This window comes from Salvelinus alpinus, chromosome 3 (assembly GCF_045679555.1).
Source record: "Salvelinus alpinus chromosome 3, SLU_Salpinus.1, whole genome shotgun sequence".
In the NCBI taxonomy this organism is placed as follows: domain Eukaryota; kingdom Metazoa; phylum Chordata; class Actinopteri; order Salmoniformes; family Salmonidae; genus Salvelinus; species Salvelinus alpinus.
This window is the reverse complement of record NC_092088.1, coordinates 64469299-64491547: the sequence shown is the minus strand read 5'-3', so window position 1 is coordinate 64491547 and position 22249 is coordinate 64469299. Positions and strand designations below refer to the sequence as shown.

Genomic DNA, 22249 nt, shown 5'->3' with positions numbered 1-22249 from the left:
CTATTTCTATCCATGACGCCCATTGCTGCTTATCCATTGTTCACTAGATATATCAATGTAATTATACCCAACACAATGTTGAAAAACAGAATGCTTCCCACCGCTAGATCACATAACTCGACATGAGCTGGAAGTGATCCCAACACTGCCACCAATGTAGCGGAAGAAAGTGAAAGCTGCAACAGGGACTCTAACCAGGGCTCATACGTGGCAAAGTGAGCCCTAACAGGCTGACTACACCGCTCGCGTTGCAAAATAAATTTAGAAATCTATAATATTCAATTATTGCACCCACACTGCTGGCGCATGCCAACGAGCGTCTGCGTTGCCAAGGGCTAAAATAGAAGTCAGTTCTATTTGTGACGGAGATCGCGCTGCAAGTCCTGCCTCTCCCATCTCCTCATTGGTTTATAGAAGCAGGTACCCACGTGCCATCTCCTCATTGGTTATACCCACGTGGGTGACTGAAAGACGAACGAGGTCAGTGGCGGTAATGCACCTAATTTATGGAAGTTGCCAATCGTGATATAAAGTCAAGAGAAGAAAAAGCCTAGAAGGAGGAGAGATGATTAGAAACGATTCGGTTGACCGTTTAATGTGTGGATTAATTGTCGGAGTAGAGGACATTGTGCATTTCAAGTAAAATAACAACTCAATGTTTATATCCCAGGACAAATTAGCTAGCAACAGCAAGCTAGCTAAATAGGACAAATTAGCTAGCAAGTGCAAGCTAGCTAGCTAAATTGCCATAAATGTTTAATGCTTTTCGACCTGTCCCCAAATTAATGTAATTGGTTCAGAGTTTGTTTTGATATTTTAACCTGCGTATCGTGATCGCGTTTGGTGTGGGGGAACAAAATAAATGTATGCATGATGGCGCACGCGCGCAACCGGTTTGGGTTCCGTGTAATGGCCATTGCATGAAAGCCTAGTAGGCCTCTGGACACAGGCAGTAGGCCTACAATGCTGGCGTATGCCTTGTTACAATAGCCTAAGTATATAACATGAGTGACACGACCGTAATAATCATCATGAAACAGCCTTGGAAATGCTATAAGTGCAAGCCAACATAATTCATTATTTTACATTAACCTGTTTAATAAGGATCAGCGTCCCGTTGCAAATCATGCAGCGCGTTATGTCAAGATCGCAGATTTTAGAGAAACAACAAATGTCGGTGTCATATATCGGCTGAAAACCTAAATTCTTGTTAATATAACTGCACTGTCTAATTTACAGTAGCTATTGCTGCGAAAAAAATGCCATGCTATTGTTTGAGGCGAGCTCCTAACAACAAACAGTTTTTTCACCGCGATAGGTTTGATAAATTCACCTCTGAAGGTGAAATGTGTACTTACATTCTAAAATCTTGCTCTGATTTATCATCCAAAGGGTCCCAGAGATAACATGAAGTGTCGTTTTGTTAGATAAAATCCTTTTTCATGTCCTAAAAAGGTCCATATAGCATGCACGATCGATTTTGTAATTACACTCATTCAATTTGCAAAGATAGGAATCTGTGAAAATCTCACCCTAAACGTTGTTTCAACAAGTCAAATCACGATCGTATCTATTCCTCAGAGATCCTAGAAGGTAACAAGACATCAATATTTCATTAGGGGTGTAGTATATCCTATAGGACACCATATTTGGTCAGAGAGCGACGCCTTCATGGCACGCCGATGACGTGGGCGGCCGTTACTTGAACGGCTGTATCTTTGTCAAATAAGCACCAATCGGGATCAAACAAAGCTAGCTAGATAGCCAATGAACTGGGCTTTATGGGAGTATCTGGAAACCATGTATTGTTGTTAACACGTTTTTGTTTTATATAAATAAATGTGGGACACAAAAAAAGGCAGTGTAGAACATCATTGCCCAAAATGCACTGCTTCAATAACTTTCAAAAGATTGTTCAGAAGTTTGCCCCCCAAAAATGTGTGTATTTTCCTATGAGTTAAGTCGCACAAAAGTGTGTGTATTTTCACATGAATTAAGCTACACAAAAACGCACAAAAACATTTGCACAAATTTAGTGTGAGATTGTGTTGGTTTAGGCATGTCAGGAATACATTTTAAAGTAGGCCTCGGCTAGCATATGGCCATTAGAAAAACTTTGGATGATTTCAAATAGTCTGACATGGTGACTGCTCTAGGAAGTTTGATCATCTGACCATATTCAAACATTATTATTTCAATTCTCTACCTTCCATTCTTCTCATGTCTTCAATCCCCCACCTCCTAATCCTCATATAGTCATGAACGTTAGTCGTTTTCTTGAAAATGTTTATTTGGAATATAACAGCACCAATGTAGTTTTCTGTCATGTCATTAGTATAATGTATACTAAAAGTAATATCATTAATGTGTGCAATAATAAACAATATCACAGTGATAACTTTTCTATGAGCCCTCTTTGTGTTTTATGGACTTTATGGATTATACATCTGCCTTAGAGATGTTCATGTTGATTACCAGTTCCGATGAGAAATGAATGAATGACTTAGACAGACTATTTTTGTTTCTCTTTTCCTTTTTGACATTTTCATTGAGCCTTGGTAAAGTACTATCATGTCATGTGTCTGTTTTGGTGATTTGGAAGCCAATCACTCATGATGTTCACGTACCTTAGCAGGTTCTTGTTGGAAGACCACTTTCTGAGTACCACTTGGTGCTACACTGGTTGTGGTGAACATGATATTGCGTTCAAATCCATTTAGTGTGACTGCCATTTGTGGTTTCCCGTCATTGGTCTGTATCCTCCAAAGGTCCCACTCTTCCCTGATCAGAGACCCCTTGTACCTCAGTGTGGACACAAAGACATAGGAGGGAGGCAGGCCATCTGGAAACAAGTTCCTGTGGGCCAAAAATAAAACAATCAGTTAATCACATCACTATAAAACAACCAGACTGATGTGTACCAGAGAGATATAGTAGACTTAGCAATACAGACATGGCATGATGTTTTAAGCTTACTTTGTGCTTTCACTCAGGTCAACACGAGATGTCACCTGAAAGGCCTTGGCACCATAAAAAGACCCTTGAGTTTTTTTAACTTTTTTGGCCAAATCCAGATAATGTAGAATATCGAAGCCCTTGACATCACCGTTATCGACTGGGATTCTGCTTGGACAAACAGTCTCTGAAATGGAGCGAATGAGAGAGTTTTGAATGAAATGTACAGAAATACAACATGGCAGAGTGTGTTTTTTTCATAGAAGCGCCACCATTCTTTGCTCAGGTTGGGCTGTATGTTCATTTAGAGTAAATCCATGGAACGCAATAATTTATTTCATTTGGCCTGGACGCCGAAGTGTAAAAAAATCTGTAATAAAATACATTGGCATGGAACACTGGACATTTTGCAAATATGCAGTCTGGCTAAAGAACATTCCTCTCATTGGAAAAAAACTGACAGAATTTGACCATTACACCCACACCCTAAACACACATCTTAATTATTAATAGGACTTGTGAAAGCAAAAGTGCCCACTTTAAATGTGGTAAAAATTATTCCTGCCTTTTTATTATATTTATTATTTAGAACGCTACTCCTCTGACATTGTTTAAGCTAAAAACGCCATTCAAACATTCAAATGTATAGACTGTCTGGAATATTACGCTATTATACAACTTTTTGATAACATCTATAATTTTAAACTACAAAACGTTTTTGTCCTCATCTACTTAAATAAGATTTTGTCAGCATTCTAAAGGTTCCGTTCTTAAAAACTCCCATGACCTCCAAAATTCTATTCCAATTTAACAATTCACGGGTTGCACGTTTCAGCACAGTATTGTTTTGAATGTCTGTTTTAGGACTGATGCCCAGCTGAGCATTCTACTCAATGCAGTGTCAGTGCTGATGAAGATTTAGTCTAAATTGCATTAGCGTGGCTTAGGAACACAATGACATTTCAAAAGGAGGCAAGTAATTAGTAGGATAAGCTTTTGTCATCATTGTGATGTCACCAGATTGACTTTAGATGCAGTAAAACTTTAGCTACCTCACTAAGATTGAGGGGAGAGCACCAGAATTTTTGCTAGCTAAACATTAGCATTGATAGCTATTTCTGACTAACTTTGCTAGCTCATGGCAACATTGCCATTTCTCTAAAGTAAACTTGACGACATCATAATGATTGCAAAGTTGTTTTCTACTAATTATTTGTCTACTTTAGCAAAGTCATCGTATTTCCAGGCCACTATAGTGTAATTTTGATGAAACAGTCATTAGCACCCGTTCAGAAAGACTGAGCATTACCCATCAGTCGGAAATAAATATGCTGCAGCATATGTAGATCATTGACAGTGGCAACGACGCAAACGAGTGACAGAGGTGCAACCCATAAATACAACCTTTGACACAAATCCGCTACTTTGACCACTTTCCCAACAAGTTAGACATAGAACGTATAAAATCTTAGTAAATGTCTCTGCTTTTGAAATTTCAAATCATATTCTTATATACTTATATACTTATATTCCACCAATCAATAGGTACTGCTGTTTTAGTAACCACATCAACATTTTACATTTACATTTTAGTCATTTAGCAGATGCTCTTTTCCAGAGCAACTTACAGTAAGTAGTCCATTCATCTTAAGATAGCTAGGTGTGACAACCACATATCACAGTCATAGTAAGTACATTTTCCCTCAATAAAGTAGCTATCAGCAAAGTCAGAGCTAGTAAGAGGGGAAAAAAGTAAAGTGTGAATGTTAGTTCACGAAAGGCATTTTATATAAAAAAATTAAAAAGGGGGTAGCTGCCCTCCCATAGGGGTGGTAGGGCCAAGAGTTCAGAGGTGGCAGAACGGAGTGCTCGGGTTGGGGTGTAGGGTTTGAGTGTAGCCTGAAGGTAGGGAGGGGCAGTTCATCTTGCTGCTCCGTAGGCAAGTAACATTGGCTTGTAGTGGATGCGAGCTTCGACTGGAAGACAGTGGAGTGTGCGGCGGAGCAGGGTCACATGGGAGAACACCAGGCGGGCTCCAGCATTCTGGATAAGTTGCAAGGGTTTGATGGCACAAGCGGGGAGCCCAGCCAACAGCAAGTTGCAGTAGTGCAGATGGGAGATGAGAAGTGCCTGGATGAGTCACTGCCTTGATGTTTGCAGAATACAACAGGGTCATGCCAAGGTTATTTGCACTCTGGGAGGGGGAAACCGTGGAATTGTCAACCGTGATGGAGAGGTCTTTGAGCAACCTACAGGTCAACAACTAATTTCATGGAGCTAACTTCCCACTGTTGAATTAACTGCCACAGAACTTACATACATTTCAAATTATAGGTTAGGGAAAAGCGCAATGAATAGTGCCACTTTCTAGGATGTCAATATAAATTAATGTATTTATGGTTGTTTCAAATTTTGTCTTGCCTTTTAATAATTATATAGTCTCAGTCAAAAGTTTGGACACACCTACTCATTCAAGGTTTTTTAGAATAATAGTGAAGATATCAAAACTATGAAATAACACATATGGAATAAAGTAGTAACTAAAAAAAGTGTTAAACAAATAAAACAACGATATATTTTTATTTAAGATTCTTCAAAGTAGCTCCACTTTGCCTTGATGACAGCTTTGCACACTCTTGGCATTCTCTCAACCAGCTTCATGAGGTAGTCACCTGGAATATATTTCAATTAACTGGTGTGCCTTCTTAAAAGTTAATTTGTGGAATTTATTTCCTTCCTAATGCATTTGAGCCAATCAGTTGTGTTATGACAAGGTAGGGGTAGTATACAGAAGATAGTCCTATTTGGTAAAAGACCAAGTCCATATTATGGCAAGAACAGCTCAAATAAGCAAAGAGAAATGACAGTCCATCCTTACTTTAAGACATGAAGGTCAGTCAATCCGGGAACATTTCAAGAACTTTGAAAGTTTCTTCAAGTGCTATGATGAAACTGGCTCTCATGAGGACCGCCACAGGAAAGGAAGACCCAAAGTTACCTCTGCTGCAGAGGATAAGTTCATTAGAGTTACCAGCCTCAGAAATTGCAGCCCAAATAAATGCTTCACAGTTCAAGTAACAGACACATCTCAACATCAACTGTTCAGAGGAGATGGCGTGAATCAGGCCTTCGTGATTGAATTGCTGCAAAGAAACCACTACTAAAGGACACCAATAGGAATAAGAGACTTGCTTGGGCCAAAAACATGAGCAATGGACATTATACCAGAGGAAATCAGTCCTTTGGTCTGATGAGTCTAAATTAGCGATTTTTGGTTCCAAACGCTGTGTCTTTGTAAGACGCAGAGTAGTTGAACGGATGATCTCTGCACATGTGGTTCCCACCATGAAGCATGGAGGAGGAGGTGTGATCGTGTGGGGGTGCCTTGCTGAGCTCAGCGTTCAACACCATAGTACCCTCAAAGCGCATCACTAAGCTAAGGATCCTGGGACTAAACACCTCCCTCTGCAACTGGATACTGGACTTCCTGACGGGCCGCCCCCAGGTGGTGAGGGTAGGTAGCAACGCATCTGCCACGCTGATCCTCAACACTGGAGCTCCCCAGGGGTGCGTGCTCAGTCCCCTCCTGTACCCCCTGTTCACCCACGACTGCATGGCCCGGCATGACTCCAACACCATCATTAAGTTTGCAGACGACACAACAGTGGTAGGCCTGATCACCGACAACGACGAGACAGCCTATAGGGAGGAAGTCAGAGACCTGGCCGGGTGGTGCCAGAATAATAACCTATCTCTCAACGTAACCAAGACTAAGGAGATTATTGTGGACTACAGGAAAAGGAGGACCGAGCACGCCCCCATTCTCATCGACGGGGCTGTGGTGGAGCAGGTTGAGAGCTTCAAGTTCCTTGGCATCCACATCAACAACAAACTAGAATGGTTCAAACACACCAAGACAGGCGTGAAGAGGGCACGACAAAGCCTATTCCCCCTCAGGAAACTAAAAAGATTTGGCATGGGTCCTCAGATCCTCAAAAGGTTCTACAGCTGCAACATCGAGAGCATCCTGACTGGTTGCATTACTGCCTGGTACAGCAATTGCTCAGCCTCTGACCGCAAGGCACTACAGAGGGTCGTGCATACGGACAAGTACATCACTGGGGCTAAGCTGCCTGCCATCCAGGACCTCTACACCAGGCGGTGTCAGAGGAAGGCCCTAAAAATTGTCAAAGACCCCAGTCATAGACTGTTCTCTCTACTACCTCATGGCAAGCGGTACCGGAGTGCCAAGTCTATGACAAAAGGCTTCTCAACAGTTTTTACCCCCAAGACATAAGACTTCTGAACAGGTAATCAAATGGCTACCCGGACTATTTGCACTGTGTGCCCCCCCCCCCCCCAACCCCTAATTTTACGCTGCTGCTACTCTCTGTTCATCATATATGCATAGTCACTTTAACCATATCTACATGTACATACTACCTCAATCACCCTGACTAACCGGTGTCTGTATGTAGCCTCGCTACTTTTATAGCCTCACTACTGTATACAGTCTGTCTTTTTACTGTTGTTTTTATTTCTTTACTTACCTATTGTTCACCTAATACCTTTTTTGCACTATTGGTTAGAGCCTGTAAGTAAGATTTTCAGATTTTTTTGTATTCAGCGTATGTGACAAATAAACTTTGATTTGATTTGATTACACTGTCTCTGATTTATTTAGAATTCAAGGTACACTTTACCAACATGGCTACCACAGCATTCTGCAGAGATACGCCATCGAATCTGGTTTGTGCTTAGTGGGAATATCACTTGTTTTTCAACAGCACAATGACCCAACACACCTCTAGGCTGTGTAAGGACTATTTGACCAAGAAGGAGAGTGAATGAGTGCTGCATCAGATGACCTGGCCTCCACAATCACCCGACCTAAACCCAATTGAGATGGTTTGGGATGAGTTGGACCGCAGAGTGAAGGAAAAGCAGCCAACAAATGCTCAGCATATGTGGGAACTCCTTCAAGACTGTTGGAAAAGCATTCCAGGTGAAGCTGGTTGAGAGAAGGCCAAGAGTGTGCAAGGCTTTCATCAAGGCAAAGGGTGGCTACTTTGAAGAATGTAAAATCTAAAATTCATTTTGATTTGTTTAACACTTTTTTGGTTACTACATCATTTCAAATGTGTTATTTCATAGTTGTGATGTCTTCACTATTATTCAACAATGTAGAAAATAGTAAAAAATCAATTAAAAAAAACCTTGAATGAGTAGGTGTGTCCAAAATTTTCACTGGTACTGTATGTGTTATTGTTTTTACCATCGATGACCACTTTTAAGTGCTATCCTTTGGGTCCACATTGTACATTTTATTGTACAGTCGTGGCCAAATTTTTTGAAAATGACACAAATATTAATTTTCACAAAGTCTGCTGCCTCAGTTTGTATGATGGCAATTTGCATATACTCCAGAATGTTATGAAGAGTGATCAGAGGAATTGCAATTAATTGCAAAGTCCCTATTTGCCATGCAAATGAACAGAATCCCCCAAAAAACCTTTCCACTGCATTTCAGCCCTGCCACAAAAGGACCAGCTGACATCCTGTCAGTGATTCTCTCGTTAACACAGGTGTGAGTGTTTATGAGGACAAGGCTGGAGATCACTCTGTCATGCTGAATGAGTTCGAAAAACAGACTGGAAGCTTCAAAAGGAGGGTGGTGCTTGGAATCATTGTTTTTCCTCTGTCAACCATGATTACCTGCAAGGAAAAACATGCCATCATCATTGCTTTGCACAAAAAGGGCTTCACAGGTAAGGATATTGCTGTCAGTAAGATTGCGCCTAAAAAAAAAAACGTTTATCGGATCATCAAGAACTTCAAGGAGAGCGGTTCAATTGTTGTGAAGAAGGCTTCAGGGCACCCAAGAAAGTTCAGCAAGCGCCAGGACCGTCTCCTAAAGTTGATTCAGCTGCGGGATCGGGGCACCACCAGTACAGAGCTTGCTCAGGAATGGCAGCAGGCAGGTGTGAGTGCATCTGCACACACAGTGAGGCGAAGACTTTTGGAAGATGGCCTGGTGTCAAGAAGGGCAGCAAAGAAGCCACTTCTCTCCAGGAAAAACATCAGGGACAGACTGATATTCTGCAAAAGGTACAGGGATTGGACTGCTGAGGACTGGGGTAAAGTCATTTTCTCTGAGGAATCCCCTTTCCGATTGTTTGGGGCATCCGGAAAAAGCTTGTCCGGAGAAGACAAGGTGAGCGCTACCATCAGTCCTGTGTCATGCCAACAGTAAAGCATCCTGAGACCATTCATGTGTGGGCTTGCTTCTCAGCCAAGGGAGTAGGTTCACTCACAATTTTGCCTAAGAACACAGCCATGAATAAAGAATGGTACCAACACATCCTCCGAGAGCAACTTCTCCCAACCATCCAGGAACAGTTTGGTGACGAACAATGCCTTTTCCAGCATGATGGAGCACCTTGCCATAAGGCAAAAGTGATAACTAAGTGGCTCGGGGAACAAAACATCGATATTTTGGGTCCATGGCCAGGAAACTCCCCAGACCATAATCCCATTGAGAACTTGTGGTCAATCCTCAAGAGGGCGGGTGGACAAACAAAAACCCACAAATTCTGACAAACTCCAAACATTGATTATGCAAGAATGGGCTGCCATCAGTCAGGATGTGGCCCAGAAGTTAATTGACAGCATACCAGGGCGGATTGCAGAGGTCTTGAAAAAGAAGGGTCAACACTGCAAATATTGACTCTTTGCATCAACTTCATGTAATTGTCAATAAAAGCATTTGACACTTATGAAATGCTTGTAATTATACTTCAGTATTCCATAGTAACATCTGACAAAAATATCTAAAGATACTGAGGCTACAGACTTTGTGAAAATGTATATTTCTGTCATTCTCAAAACTTTTGGCCACGACTGTATATGTCTGTTACCCAAATAAATTAAATTAAATTAAATTCAGCACTGGTGGAGCATATTCTAAACATTAGACAATTAGGTAACAATGTGACTTTTGACACATATTAGCTACTTTGACCACTTTCCCAACAACTTAGACAAAAGCTTAGAGCACCTGAAATCTTAGTCTACTTCTCTGCTATTCAAATCTAAAATCAGAACAGACATATTATACCAATGTAATGTAGCTGTTTTAGTAACTGCATTAAATACATTTTCTCTACATTTTTCGAAATAACTTGAATGTTGATGTCACGGATCACCCGGTACTGCTGCTCATTCCATTCACCAGCTCCTGAGGTCTATGTCACCGGCTTTCTAGGCATCACTGAACTGGATTCATTACCACCAGCCCCGGACTGTCTTGTCTAATTACGCACACCTGGTTCCCATTCCCCCTGATTAGTATGTTATATATGTGCCCTCTGTTCCCCATTGTCTTTGTCGGTTATTGTTCCCATGTCCATTTGTCTTATGAGTACCTGTGCTTTGTTGTTTCAACTTTCGTAGTATATGTATTGTGCACTTGTTATTTTGGGTCTCGTGTAGTGTTTTTACGGGTCTTGTCCTGTGTAATTATTAGAGGTTTAAACCTCACTCTTTTGTTTGGGTTACATCCCTGTGTATTTTATATACGTGTTTGTTTTTGGATTCGTCCCCGTGCCTTTTTCATGACATGTATTTTTGGGGGGAGTAATAAAGCCCTATTACATATTCTTGCGCCTGTCTCTGATCATTATACAACGTGACAGTTAACTACTTTCCTAACAAGTTAGACAAAATCTTAGTCTACTTCTCTGCATTTAAATCTAAACTTAGAACAGTTCTTCCACTAGCACATAAATACTTTCAAAGAGATAAAGCAAGTCCCACAATTGTTCTTAATGGAAAAGTACCTTCTAGTCCCAGTAGGCTATTCATTTACAAGGGATCATACTTCCTTATTGTTTGAATGTGGATACAACCTTTCAAATAGGTACCATTTTCCAAACTATTGCTCTATGTTTTGTTCTGGGTGTTGTTCTTGATAAAACTCTTTTGTTCTAGAAGTATTTTCAACAAGGCTGTAAACATCCAGTCCGTATTCTTGTTATGTTGACTACCATGACGCCAAGTGCCAAAAGCCATGCACATACTGTACCCCTTTCAGTTTTACAAAGATTAGGTATAGGTCAATAAAAGTTTAACCTGGTGTCCTAGCAATAGCTTCCCTAACCTTTACTTCACCCTGAAGCAGTGACATCACGTTGACATGACTCTCTTGACACAGTTTGGCTAGTCATCCAACACAGTAAACAACTTCAGAAAACATTAGATTCCCAATCATTAGATCTTGAGAAAACATTACATTTCAAGACATTTCCTGTATAAGAGCTTTAATGTCTACTAATGTGCAAACATGTTAAATCAACCGAAGGGTCTTTAGAGAACCACACCTTAATTTTGAACAACAGAAATATCAGCCCCACCACATGGTTTGTTGTAAAGCTGAGGGATGGGGCTCATGAGAATCCCCATTTCTTCATTAGAAAATGCCTACCTTCACACAACTTCTGCCTTATGGTCTCACGCATCTTGGAAATAGCTTTATAGTCATCGACATAAAACACATAGGTGGAGGAGGGCTTGTTTCCAATAGCGTTCAACTCCTCCTCTTCCGTCTCAGATCCCACACCAATGGCAAAGATTATTATTCCTCTTCTCCTGGCTTCCTCTGCTGCTGCTTTCACCTCATCTTGTGACTTTCCGTCTGTTAGGACCACAGCAATTCTAGCAACACCCTTAGGGCCTCGTTCAGACAGGTTAAATAGTTTGTCGCTAGCAAACTGTATGGCCGTCCCAGTCCTTGTGTTTCCCCCCATGTAGTCAATGGATTCCATGGCTCTGATGAGATCCTTGCTACGAAGGTGCTTCCCTAACGGGATATTTATGATTGGATCATCACTGTATTGGACCACACCGACCTGGGTGAACTTCTGGCCGATGTTAAAGCTTGTGGTGATGTTGACGAGCCATCGCTTGACTATTTCAAAGTTCACATCAGCTACACTCCACGAACCGTCTAGGATAAAGACCAAATCGCTTGCAACAGTTTTACAACCTGTAAGAGAGATGATAAAGATGAGTGGTTTTACACAGCCTTGAAAAAAGATGAATGAAGAGTATTTACTTCTTATAAAGGAATGGCCTTTACCAATACAGTACATAGAAAGCTTTCCTGAACATCCATTCTGCATTTATAGTAAAAGTGAGCGATAATGGACACCATGCAATGGAAATGTGTCACATATAACGATGAAGACAGAAGCACTCTTACTGAATCTCATGTCCTCATCTTGTGCTGCACAAGACAAGTGAAGGAGCATGAAGCACAGACACCGCAAGACACAATGCATGGATCTGGTTTTGCAACGCATGATACTGAAGTACCAAACTCCAAATGTGCACCTATAGGGAAAGGGAAACAACACATGCATAGCTGAATTGTCATTCCAATTATTCTAATCAGTTAACAAATCAAAGGACTTCAGACAGTTTTTTTTCTCTCTCTCTCTCTCTCTCTCTCTCTCTCTCTCTCTCTCTCTCTCTCTCTCTCTCTCTCTCTCTCTCTCTCTCTCTCTCTCTCTCTCTCTCTCTCTCTCTCTCTCTCTGTCTCTCGCTCTCTCTCTCTCGCTCTCTCTCTCTCTCTCTCTCTCTCTCTCTCTCTCTCTCTCTCTCTCTCTCTCTCTCTCTCTCTCTCTCTCTCTCTGTGTGTGAGTACTCAGAATACTTTTGGTCATACTTCTTTGTTTCTCTCTGGCTGCTTTAGGAAACTGTGTATTTCATTGCAGTTTCCAGCAAGTGAAAGTAAGAAACTGCAGACATAAAAAGAAGCAGCTATAAATGAGGAACTGCACAGGAAGTTGGTGCACGTTAATTGGGGAGGACAGGCTCGTGGTAATGGCTGGATTGGTATAGGTGGAACGGTATCAAACACATGGTTTCCATGTGTTTGATGCCATTCCATTCTCTCCATTCCAGCCATTATTATAAGCCATCCTCCCCTCAGCAGCCTCCATTGAGGAACAGATACTGTACAGTATGCTCCATAGAAAGCATTTGTGATTTGTGGAAGGAAGGTAGGTATGGACTTTGGTCAGCTCAGTCAATCCAACCGATTAACCTAAAGCAGTGGGTTTTCCTGAGACAATGACTAGACTTGGATAGGTCAATTCTGCAATGACCGAGATCTAACCCTCGTCCACCATATGTAACTGTGCTGTCGGTTTGTTGTCACAGCCATAACATGACTGGGTTTTTCCACTCCCTGACCCAGGATTTGAGGCACAGCTCAGTGAGGGGCCAAGCTGCCACGGTAGAGCCGGCCATTTTGTTCCGGCCCTTTCCCCCCAACCCGTCCTGAGCACCGGGGGAAGTCGCTGGAAAGCAACACTGTGACATGAGCCAGTCAGCATGGCTTTTCCCTCTATCGACTTCCCTCCGATCTGGATAATTCTACATTTCTGACGAAACCACATGGAATTCATTTACGGCGTCAGACAGTGAAATTCCTGCTCTGGATAGTGACCAAACACATGTAGTCATGACAAATGAATGGCAACCATTGTCCAAGAGATAAAGAGACCTGATTGGACGACAAAGTTAACGTTGCACATTCCTGAATTTGCTACTGTACATTAAAGCTTGATGGAGTATGCACCACCTGGGATACATGCCAGAAAATTCTCTAAAATGACCCATTGATGCATTTATTTTTCAGGTCATTGCGGTGCCGTTCACCATATGGCTTTTTTCCCCTTCTATGACCGACTCATTGACCTCTGATGTTATTGGGGCAGTGAAGACACTTTATAGCTCTCCACCTTGATCAAGATGACAATGGCAGGAATAATGACGCTGGTGTGCAGTTATTATAACCCTCCCCTAGAAAAAGACAACATTACCAACATAAAGATTCTTCTGCCAGACATATTTCCTAAAACTTGAACCCAAAACATGACTTCCAATTCCTTGAGGGATTTAGAGTCTGAGTTATTCATCTAGTTTGCAGCAATACTGAGTACAATATTTATGTAATGCCTGGTGGGTTGCATCCAGCTGGACAAGGGAGTCAGGAAGCTCATGTTGAACAGCTGATTCCTCCTACTTTTCCAGAAAAGGTGCTACCAAAAGAGTTAACCAGACTAAAAACACAATTACAGATTTTCTGGTTCCTCGATCTGGTTCTTACCCACCCGTCTTTGGTTGCTATTTTCTTCTACATCATAGAGCTGTTGTTAAGGATAAAAGTTGATGTATCGTTTTCACAACTGCAGCACCTGCAGCCTTTTTTTACTTAAAATGGGGGAGTTAATCAGCTTTAATATTGCAGATAGATTGTAGCTTCCATCAATATAATTGTCAGCATCGTTTCCAATCCCCCATATAAGTCAAGTGGTCTGAATACTTTCTGAAGGCACTGTATATATATACAGTGGGGAGAAGAAGTATTTGATACACTGCCGATTTTGCAGGTTTTCCTACTTACAAAGCATGTAGAAGTCTGTAATTTTTATCATAGGTACACTTCAACTGTGAGAGACGGAATCTAAAACAAAAATCCAGAAAATCATTTTGTATGATTTTTAAGTTATTAATTTGCATTTTATTGCATGACATAAGTATTTGATACATCAGAAAAGCAGAACTTAATATTTGGTACAGAAACCTTTGTTTGCAATTACAGAGATCATACGTTTCCTGTAGTTCTTGACCAGGTATGCACACACTGCAGCAGGGATTTTGGCCCACTCCTCTATACAGACCTTCTCCAGATCTTTCAGGGTTCGGGGCTGTCGCTGGGCAATATGGACTTTCAGCTCCCTCCAAAGATTTTCTATTGGGTTCAGGTCTGGAGACTGGCTAGGCCACTCCAGGACCTTGAGATGCTTCTTACGGAGCCACTCCTTAGTTGCCCTGGCTGTGTGTTTCGGGTCGTTGTCATGATGGAAGACCCAGCCACGACCCATCTTCAATGCTCTTACTGAGGGAAGGAGGTTGTTGGCCAAGATCTCGCGATACATGGCCCCATCCATCCTCCCCTCAATACGGTGCAGTCGTCCTGTCCCCTTTGCAGAAAAGCATCCCAAAGAATGATGTTTCCACCTCCATGCTTCACGGTTGGGATGGTGTTCTTGGGGTTGTACTCATCCTTCTTCTTCCTCCAAACACGGCGAGTGGAGTTTAGACCAAAAAGCTCTATTTTTGTCTCATCAGACCACATGACCTTCTCCCATTCCTCCTCTGGATCATCCAGATGGTCATTGGCAAACTTCAGACGGGCCTGGACATGCGCTGGCTTGAGCAGGGGGACCTTGCGTGCGCTGCAGGATTTTAATCCATGACGGCGTAGTGTGTTACTAATGGTTTTCTTTGAGACTGTGGTCCCAGCTCTCTTCAGGTCATTGACCAGGTCCTGCCGTGTAGTTCTGGGCTGATCCCTCACCTTCCTTATGATCATTGATGCCCCACGAGGTGAGATCTTGCATGGAGCCCCAGACCGAGGGTGATTGACCGTCATCTTGAACTTCTTCCATTTTCTAATAATTGCGCCAACAGTTGTTGCCTTCTCACCAAGCTGCATGCCTATTGTCCTGTAGCCCATCCCAGCCTTGTGCAAGGTCTATCCCTGATGGTTTTATCCCTGATGTCCTTACACAGCCCTCTGGTCTTGGCCATTGTGGAGAGGTTGGAGTCTGTTTGATTGAGTGTGTGGACATGTAACGGCCGTCCCTCGGTGAGTGAGTAGACCAAGGCGCAGCGGGTGATGAATACATAATGTTTATTTGACAAGACGGAAAAACACGAAACGAAATACACTTGAATGATTAACAAAATAACAAAACGAACTAGACAGACCTAAACTATGAACTTACATGAAACGAGGAACACATAAACAGGAACGACCGAACGAACGAGACGAGACAGTACCGTGTGGTGCAAAATACACAGACACAGCGACAATCACCCACAAACAAACAGTGAGAACAACCTACCTTAATATGACTCTCAATTAGAGGAAAACGCAAAACACCTGCCTCTAATTAAGAGCCATACCAGGCAACCCAAAACCAACATAGAAACAGCAAACATAGACTGCCCACCCAAAACTCACGCCCTGACCATCACACACATACAAAACAACAGAAAACAGGTCAGGAACGTGACAGAACCCCCCCCTCAAGGTGAGAACGCCGGGCGCACCAGCACAAAGTCCAGGGGAGGGTCTGGGTGGGCATCTGACCACGGTGGTGGCTCAGGCTCCGGACGCTGTCCCCACACCACCATAGTCACTCCCCGCTTCTGTATCCCCCTCCCAATGACCACCCTCCAACTAAACCCACCTAGATGAAGGGACAGCATCGGGATAAGGGGCAGCAGCTCCGGGATAAGGGGCAGCAGCTCCGGGCTGAGGGACTCCGGCAGGTCCGGGCTGAGGGACTCCGGCAGGTCCGGGCTGAGGGACTCCGGCAGGTCCGGGCCGAGGGACTCCGGCAGGTCCGGGCCGAGGGACTCCGGCAGGTCCGGGCCGAGGGACTCCGGCAGGTCCTGGCCGAGGGACTCCGGCAGGTCCTGGCCGAGGGACTCCGGCAGGTCCTGGCCGAGGGACTCCGGCAGGTCCTGGCCGAGGGACTCCGGCAGGTCCTGGCCGAGGGACTCCGGCAGGTCCTGGCCGAGGGACTCCGGCAGGTCCTGGCTGGACGGCTCTGGCAGGTCCTGGCTGGACGGCTCTGGCAGGTCCTGGCTGGACGGCTCTGGCAGGTCCTGGCTGGACGGCTCTGGCTGGTCCTGGCTGGACGGCTCTGGCTGGTCCTGGCTGGACGGCTCTGGCTGATCCGGTCTGGCGGAAGGCTCTGGCTGATCCGGTCTGGCGGAAGGCTCTGGCTGATCCGGTCTGGCGGAAGGCTCTGGCTGATCCGGTCTGGCGGAAGGCTCTGGCTGATCCGGTCTGGCGGAAGGCTCTGGCTGATCCGGTCTGGCGGAAGGCTCTGTAGGCTCTTGGCAGACGGGCGGCTTTGCAGGCTCATGGCAGACGGGCAGCTTTGCAGGCTCATGGCAGACGGGCAGTTCAGGCGCCGTTGGGCAGACGGGCAGTTCAGGCGCCGCTGGGCAGACGGGCAGTTCAGGTGCCGCTGGGCAGACGGGCAGTTCAGGCGCCGCTGGGCAGACGGGCAGTTCAGGCGCCGCTGGGCAGACGGGCAGTTCTGTAGGGAGGAGACGGAGAGACAGCCTGGTGCGCGGTACCGGAACTGGAGGCAATGGGCTGGAGACACGCACCATAGGGAGAGTGCGTGGAGGAGGAACAGGGCTCTGGAGATGCACTGGAAGCCTGGTGCGTGGTGTCGGCACTGGTGGTACTAGGCTGGGGCGGGAAGGTGGCGCCGGATATACCGGACCGTGAAAGAGGACACGTGCTCTTGAGCACCGAGCCTCCCCAACCTTACCAGGTTGAATGGTCCCCGTAGCCCTGCCAGTGCGGCGAGGTGGAATAGCCCGCACTGGGCTATGCAGGCGAACCGGGGACACCACCTGTAAGGCTGGTGCCATGTACGCCGGCCCGAGGAGACGTACTGGAGACCAGATACGTTGGGCCGGCTTCATGGCACTCGGCTCGATGCCCAACCTAGCCCTCCCAGTGCGGCAAGGTGGAATAGCCCGCACTGGGCTAAGCACGCGTACTGGGGACACCGTGCGCTTTACCGCATAACACGGTGTCTGACCAGTACGACGCCCTCTTACTCCACGGCAAGCCCGGGGAGTTGGCTCAGGTATCCAACCCGGCTTCGCCACACTCCCCTTTAGCCCCCCCCCAAGAAATTTTTGGGTGTTACTCACGGGCCTCCAGCCTTGCTTCCGTGCTGCCTCCTCATTATGTCGCCTCTCCGCTTTCGATGCCTCCAGCTCCGCTTTGGGGCGGCGACACTCCACTGGCTCTGCCCAGGGTCCTTTACCGTCCAGGATCTCTTCCCATGTCCAATCCTCCTTTTCCCACTGCTGCTGTCGTGGCTGTGCGTTAACCCGCTGCTTGATCTGGGTTTGGTGGGTGATTCTGTAACGGCCGTCCCTCGGTGAGTGAGTAGACCAAGGCGCAGCGGGTGATGAATACATAATGTTTATTTGACAAGACGGAAAAACACGAAACGAAATACACTTGAATGATTAACAAAATAACAAAACGAACTAGACAGACCTAAACTATGAACTTACATGAAACGAGGAACACATAAACAGGAACGACCGAACGAACGAACGAGACGAGACAGTACCGTGTGGTGCAAAATACACAGACACAGCGACAATCACCCACAAACAAACAGTGAGAACAACCTACCTTAATATGACTCTCAATTAGAGGAAAACGCAAAACACCTGCCTCTAATTAAGAGCCATACCAGGCAACCCAAAACCAACATAGAAACAGCAAACATAGACTGCCCACCCAAAACTCACGCCCTGACCATCACACACATACAAAACAACAGAAAACAGGTCAGGAACGTGACAGGACAGGTGTCTTTTATACAGGTAACGAGTTCAAACAGGTGCAGTTAATACAGGTAATGAGTGGAGAACAGGGGGGCTTCTTAAAGAAAAACTAACAGGTCTGTGAGAGCCGGAATTCTTACTGGTTGGTAGGTTATCAAATACTTATGTCATGCAATAAAATGCAAATGAATTACTTAAAAATCATACAATGTGATTTTCTGGATTTTGGTTTTAGATTCCGTCTCTCACAGTTGAAGTGTACCTATGATAAAGATTACAGACCTCTACATGCTTTGTAAGTAGGAAAACCTGCAAAATCGGCAGTGTATCAAATACTTGTTCTCCCCACTGTATATAAGGAACTGTAAAAAAATGCAAAGGTTGACATATTAAAGACAGTCATTTAAGACTGCAGGTATACAGTGGCTTCGGGAAGTATTCAGACCCTTTGACTTTTTTCACATTTTGTTAGGTTTCAGCCTTATTTCAGCCAGATTCTCTGGTCTGATGAAACCAAGATTGAACTCTTTGGCCTGAATGCCAAGCGTCATGTCTGGAGGAAACCTGGCACCATCCCTACGGTAAAGCATGGTGGTGGCAGCATCATGATTTAGGGATGCCTTTCAGCGGCAGAGACTGGGAGACTAGTCAGGATTGAGGCAAAGATCCTAGAACAGAGAGTTCAGAGAGAGAGAGAGATCCTTGATGAAAATCTGCTCCAGAGTTCTCAGGACCTCAGACTGGGGTGAAGGTTCACCTTCCAACAGGACAATGACCCTAAGCACACAGCCAAGACAACGCAGGAGTGGCTTCGGGATAAGTCTCTGAATGTCCTTGAGTGGCCCAGCCAGAGCCCGGACTTGAACCCGATCGAAAATCTCTGGAGAGACCTGAAAATATTTGTACAGCAACTCTCCCAATCCAACATGACAGAGCCTGAGAGGATCTGCAGTGAAGAATGGGAGAAACTCCCCAAATACAGGTGTGTCAAGCTTGTAGCGTCATACCCAAGAAGATTCAAGGCTGTAATCGTTGCCAAAGGTGCTTCAAATCAAATCAAAGATTATTTGTCACGTGCGCCGAATACAACAGGTGTAGACCTTACAGTGAAATGCTTACTTACAGGCTCTAACCAATAGTGCAAAAAAGGTATTAGGTGAACAATAGGTAAGTAAAGAAATAAAAACAACAGTAAAGAGACAGTGAAAAATAACAGTAGCGAGGCTATGTACAGTAGCGAGGCTATACAAGTAGCGAGGCTACATACAGACACCTGTTAGTCGGGCTGATTGAGGTAGTATGTACATGTAGATATGGTTAAAGTGACTATGCATACTGTATATGATGAACAGAGAGTAGCAGTAGCGTAAAAGAGGGGTTGGCAGGTGGTGGGTGGCGGGACACAATTCAGATAGCCAAGTTAGCAAATGTGCGGGAGCACTGGTTGGTCAGCCCAATTGTGGTCCACAATCCAGTTGCAGAGGGATGTGTTTAGTCCCAGGATCCTTAGCTTAGTGATGAGCTTTGAGGGTACTATGGTGTTGAACACTGAGCTGTAGTCAATGAATAGCATTCTCACATAGGTGTTCCTTTTGTCCAGGTGGGAAAGGGCAGTGTGGAGTGCAATAGAGATTGCATCATCTGTGGATCTGTTTGGGCGTAATGCAATTTGGAGTGGGTCTAGGGTTTCTGGGATAATGGTGTTGATGTGAGCCATTACCAGCCTTTCAAAGCACTTCATGGCTACGGACGTGAGTGCTATGGGTCTGTAGTCATTTAGGCAGGTTGCCTTTGTGTTCTTGGGCACAGGGACTATGGTGGTCTGCTTGAAACATGTACTGAGTAAAGGGTCTGAATACTCATGTAAATGTGATATTTCATGTTTCAGGGGTCTGAATACTTTCCGAAGGCACTGAACACATCCCGTCTTAAATGACTGTCTTTAATATTTCAACATTTGCATTTTAAACTTAATTGCTTAAAATAATGCAATAAAAAGTTATTCCATCCCAAAATCAACAACTGCTGTTCAGTATGTACTACTTCGCCAAAATAAGGTGGAAATGTATTACTGCCAAGTTCCTCAGGCAATGATGGAAAAACCAAAACATTATATCAGCTCTCCCTTAAAATCAAATAAAGTAATGACCACCATGAACCCTTATCATCACAGTGGACTGAACCACTTGGAGCCTGGGAGGGGTATTTCACCATCAACATGTTCCTATTTTAGAATGATCTACAGGCCAGGGGTTTACTTATGGGATTGCCTGGCTTTTGTTTCGTACACATATGTCACAACTGCAGAAACTCATGAAAATAATAAATGCAAGCCCCTGGTCTTGGTACCTCTATGGATTATTTTCCCCAAACCTTTTTTTTCGGTTTACAAGGAGACTCAGACGAGGGCCCAGCAGAGTTCAGTTGAGCTCCCAGCAAAGTTCAGTTTAATAATTCCATTCATTCTTTGCATATGACAGTGGGACAAACAAGGGACTGATAACTCCTCTTAATGTCTTCAGTTTGCTACCTGCTGTCTGCCACTGCAGCAGCTCAGATCATAGGAATCTACACACTAGTAGATTATCACATCTATTGAGACATTGATAAGCACAAAGCTTCAGTGAAAGATACAACACACTAAAACACACCGAAACAAAATGCATGTCAACGATTGAAATTGTACTAAAAGTCCATACTAATCCTAAATCCAAAAAGAATGCAATAAGGTACTCCAACAGGTGTTACTTGCCTTACAATGCATTAAGCAATTTCATAATAAACCATTTTCAAACAAGAAACTATTAATTTAATAATTTCAACGTGAAACATTCTTTAGCATACTGTAGATACACGTATTGTCATCAAAGTCCCTTTCAGACACAAATTCAACAAGTGTACAAAATGTAGTTTTCACAAAATGGCAAAAGAACCCCCCCCCAAAAAAAAAAAAGTTACCAGAGGTTAGTGGAGAGTCCTCTTGTCAGTGTGTGCGGTCACCTTCTCATAGGTGTTCTGTGGCCATAGCCGTGGCGAGCTCTAGGCAGAAGAAGAAGCTGGGTTTGGGGAGGAAGTTTCAGCACTGCACCAAATGTTCCTCCTATGAGTGAAAGCCTCCCCTCTCCATCCACTTTCCATCTCTCTCTATAGCTCTCTCTTTTCCTCTCTCCCCTCTCTCTCTCCCGCTCTCTCTTTTGTTCCTCCCCCCTCTCTCTGTCCTTTCCGACTTTTTAACTGGCCAACAGCCACTCTCGATTATCCAGGCTTAAAGAGAGGCAGATAAGAAATATTGAGAGACAGCCCCGTTCTGTCAGTTCCAGGGGAAAATAGTAGTAACAAGGACAGCATGCTTCCAAGCCGCTGAGGGTTTGGATTGTGTACAGTGGGTGAGGGTAGAAACATGGAGTCTGGAGGGTTCCGGGAGCCAGGGTGTGTTATACATAAGGCTGCATGCGTTCCTTTCCATTGATTTGTAGCCTAATTTCTTATGGGCCTCCATATCTCCATTGTCATCTCCCCATTATGTGGTCATGGAAGGAATTTACCAAGGTGGACAGCAGGAGATCATCTTCTACAAGTGAGCAAAGAAAAAGATGCAAAAAATGACTGTGAAAAGGTACCGTTCCTAGTACCCTTACAGCTGAAATTCATCAAAAATGTCCAGCCAAATCTGATATCAGTTGAGAATGTTGTTGTAGACGTTCGTTTTATCATATCTGTTTGAGTTTCATAACTCTGCAGCATCCTGGCCTGATTAACTAATGAGACTCCGTTTTGGCTTTCTGCACCTAAGTATTGCAATGATTAACAGTGGCAGTTTCAGAAT

At 44.1% G+C, this 22249-nt stretch overlaps 1 protein-coding gene across 1 annotated transcript in view; it reads right to left on the bottom strand.

Moving 5' to 3' along the window:
• The window catches only part of LOC139571120 (collagen alpha-1(XXI) chain-like), a 73442-nt gene extending 51889 nt beyond the window's left edge, over positions 1 to 21553 (bottom strand). Inside the window, exons 1-5 of the mRNA XM_071393702.1 lie at positions 21382 to 21553; positions 12215 to 12345; positions 11438 to 11998; positions 2977 to 3142; positions 2628 to 2856 (exon numbers count right to left, since the gene is read on the bottom strand). Of these exons, the coding sequence (XP_071249803.1) occupies positions 2628 to 2856; positions 2977 to 3142; positions 11438 to 11998; positions 12215 to 12314 (1056 nt within the window). The 5' untranslated portion in view covers positions 12315 to 12345; positions 21382 to 21553. The remainder of the gene's footprint in view (positions 1 to 2627; positions 2857 to 2976; positions 3143 to 11437; positions 11999 to 12214; positions 12346 to 21381) is intronic.
• Between the last annotated feature and the right edge of the window lie 696 nt (positions 21554 to 22249).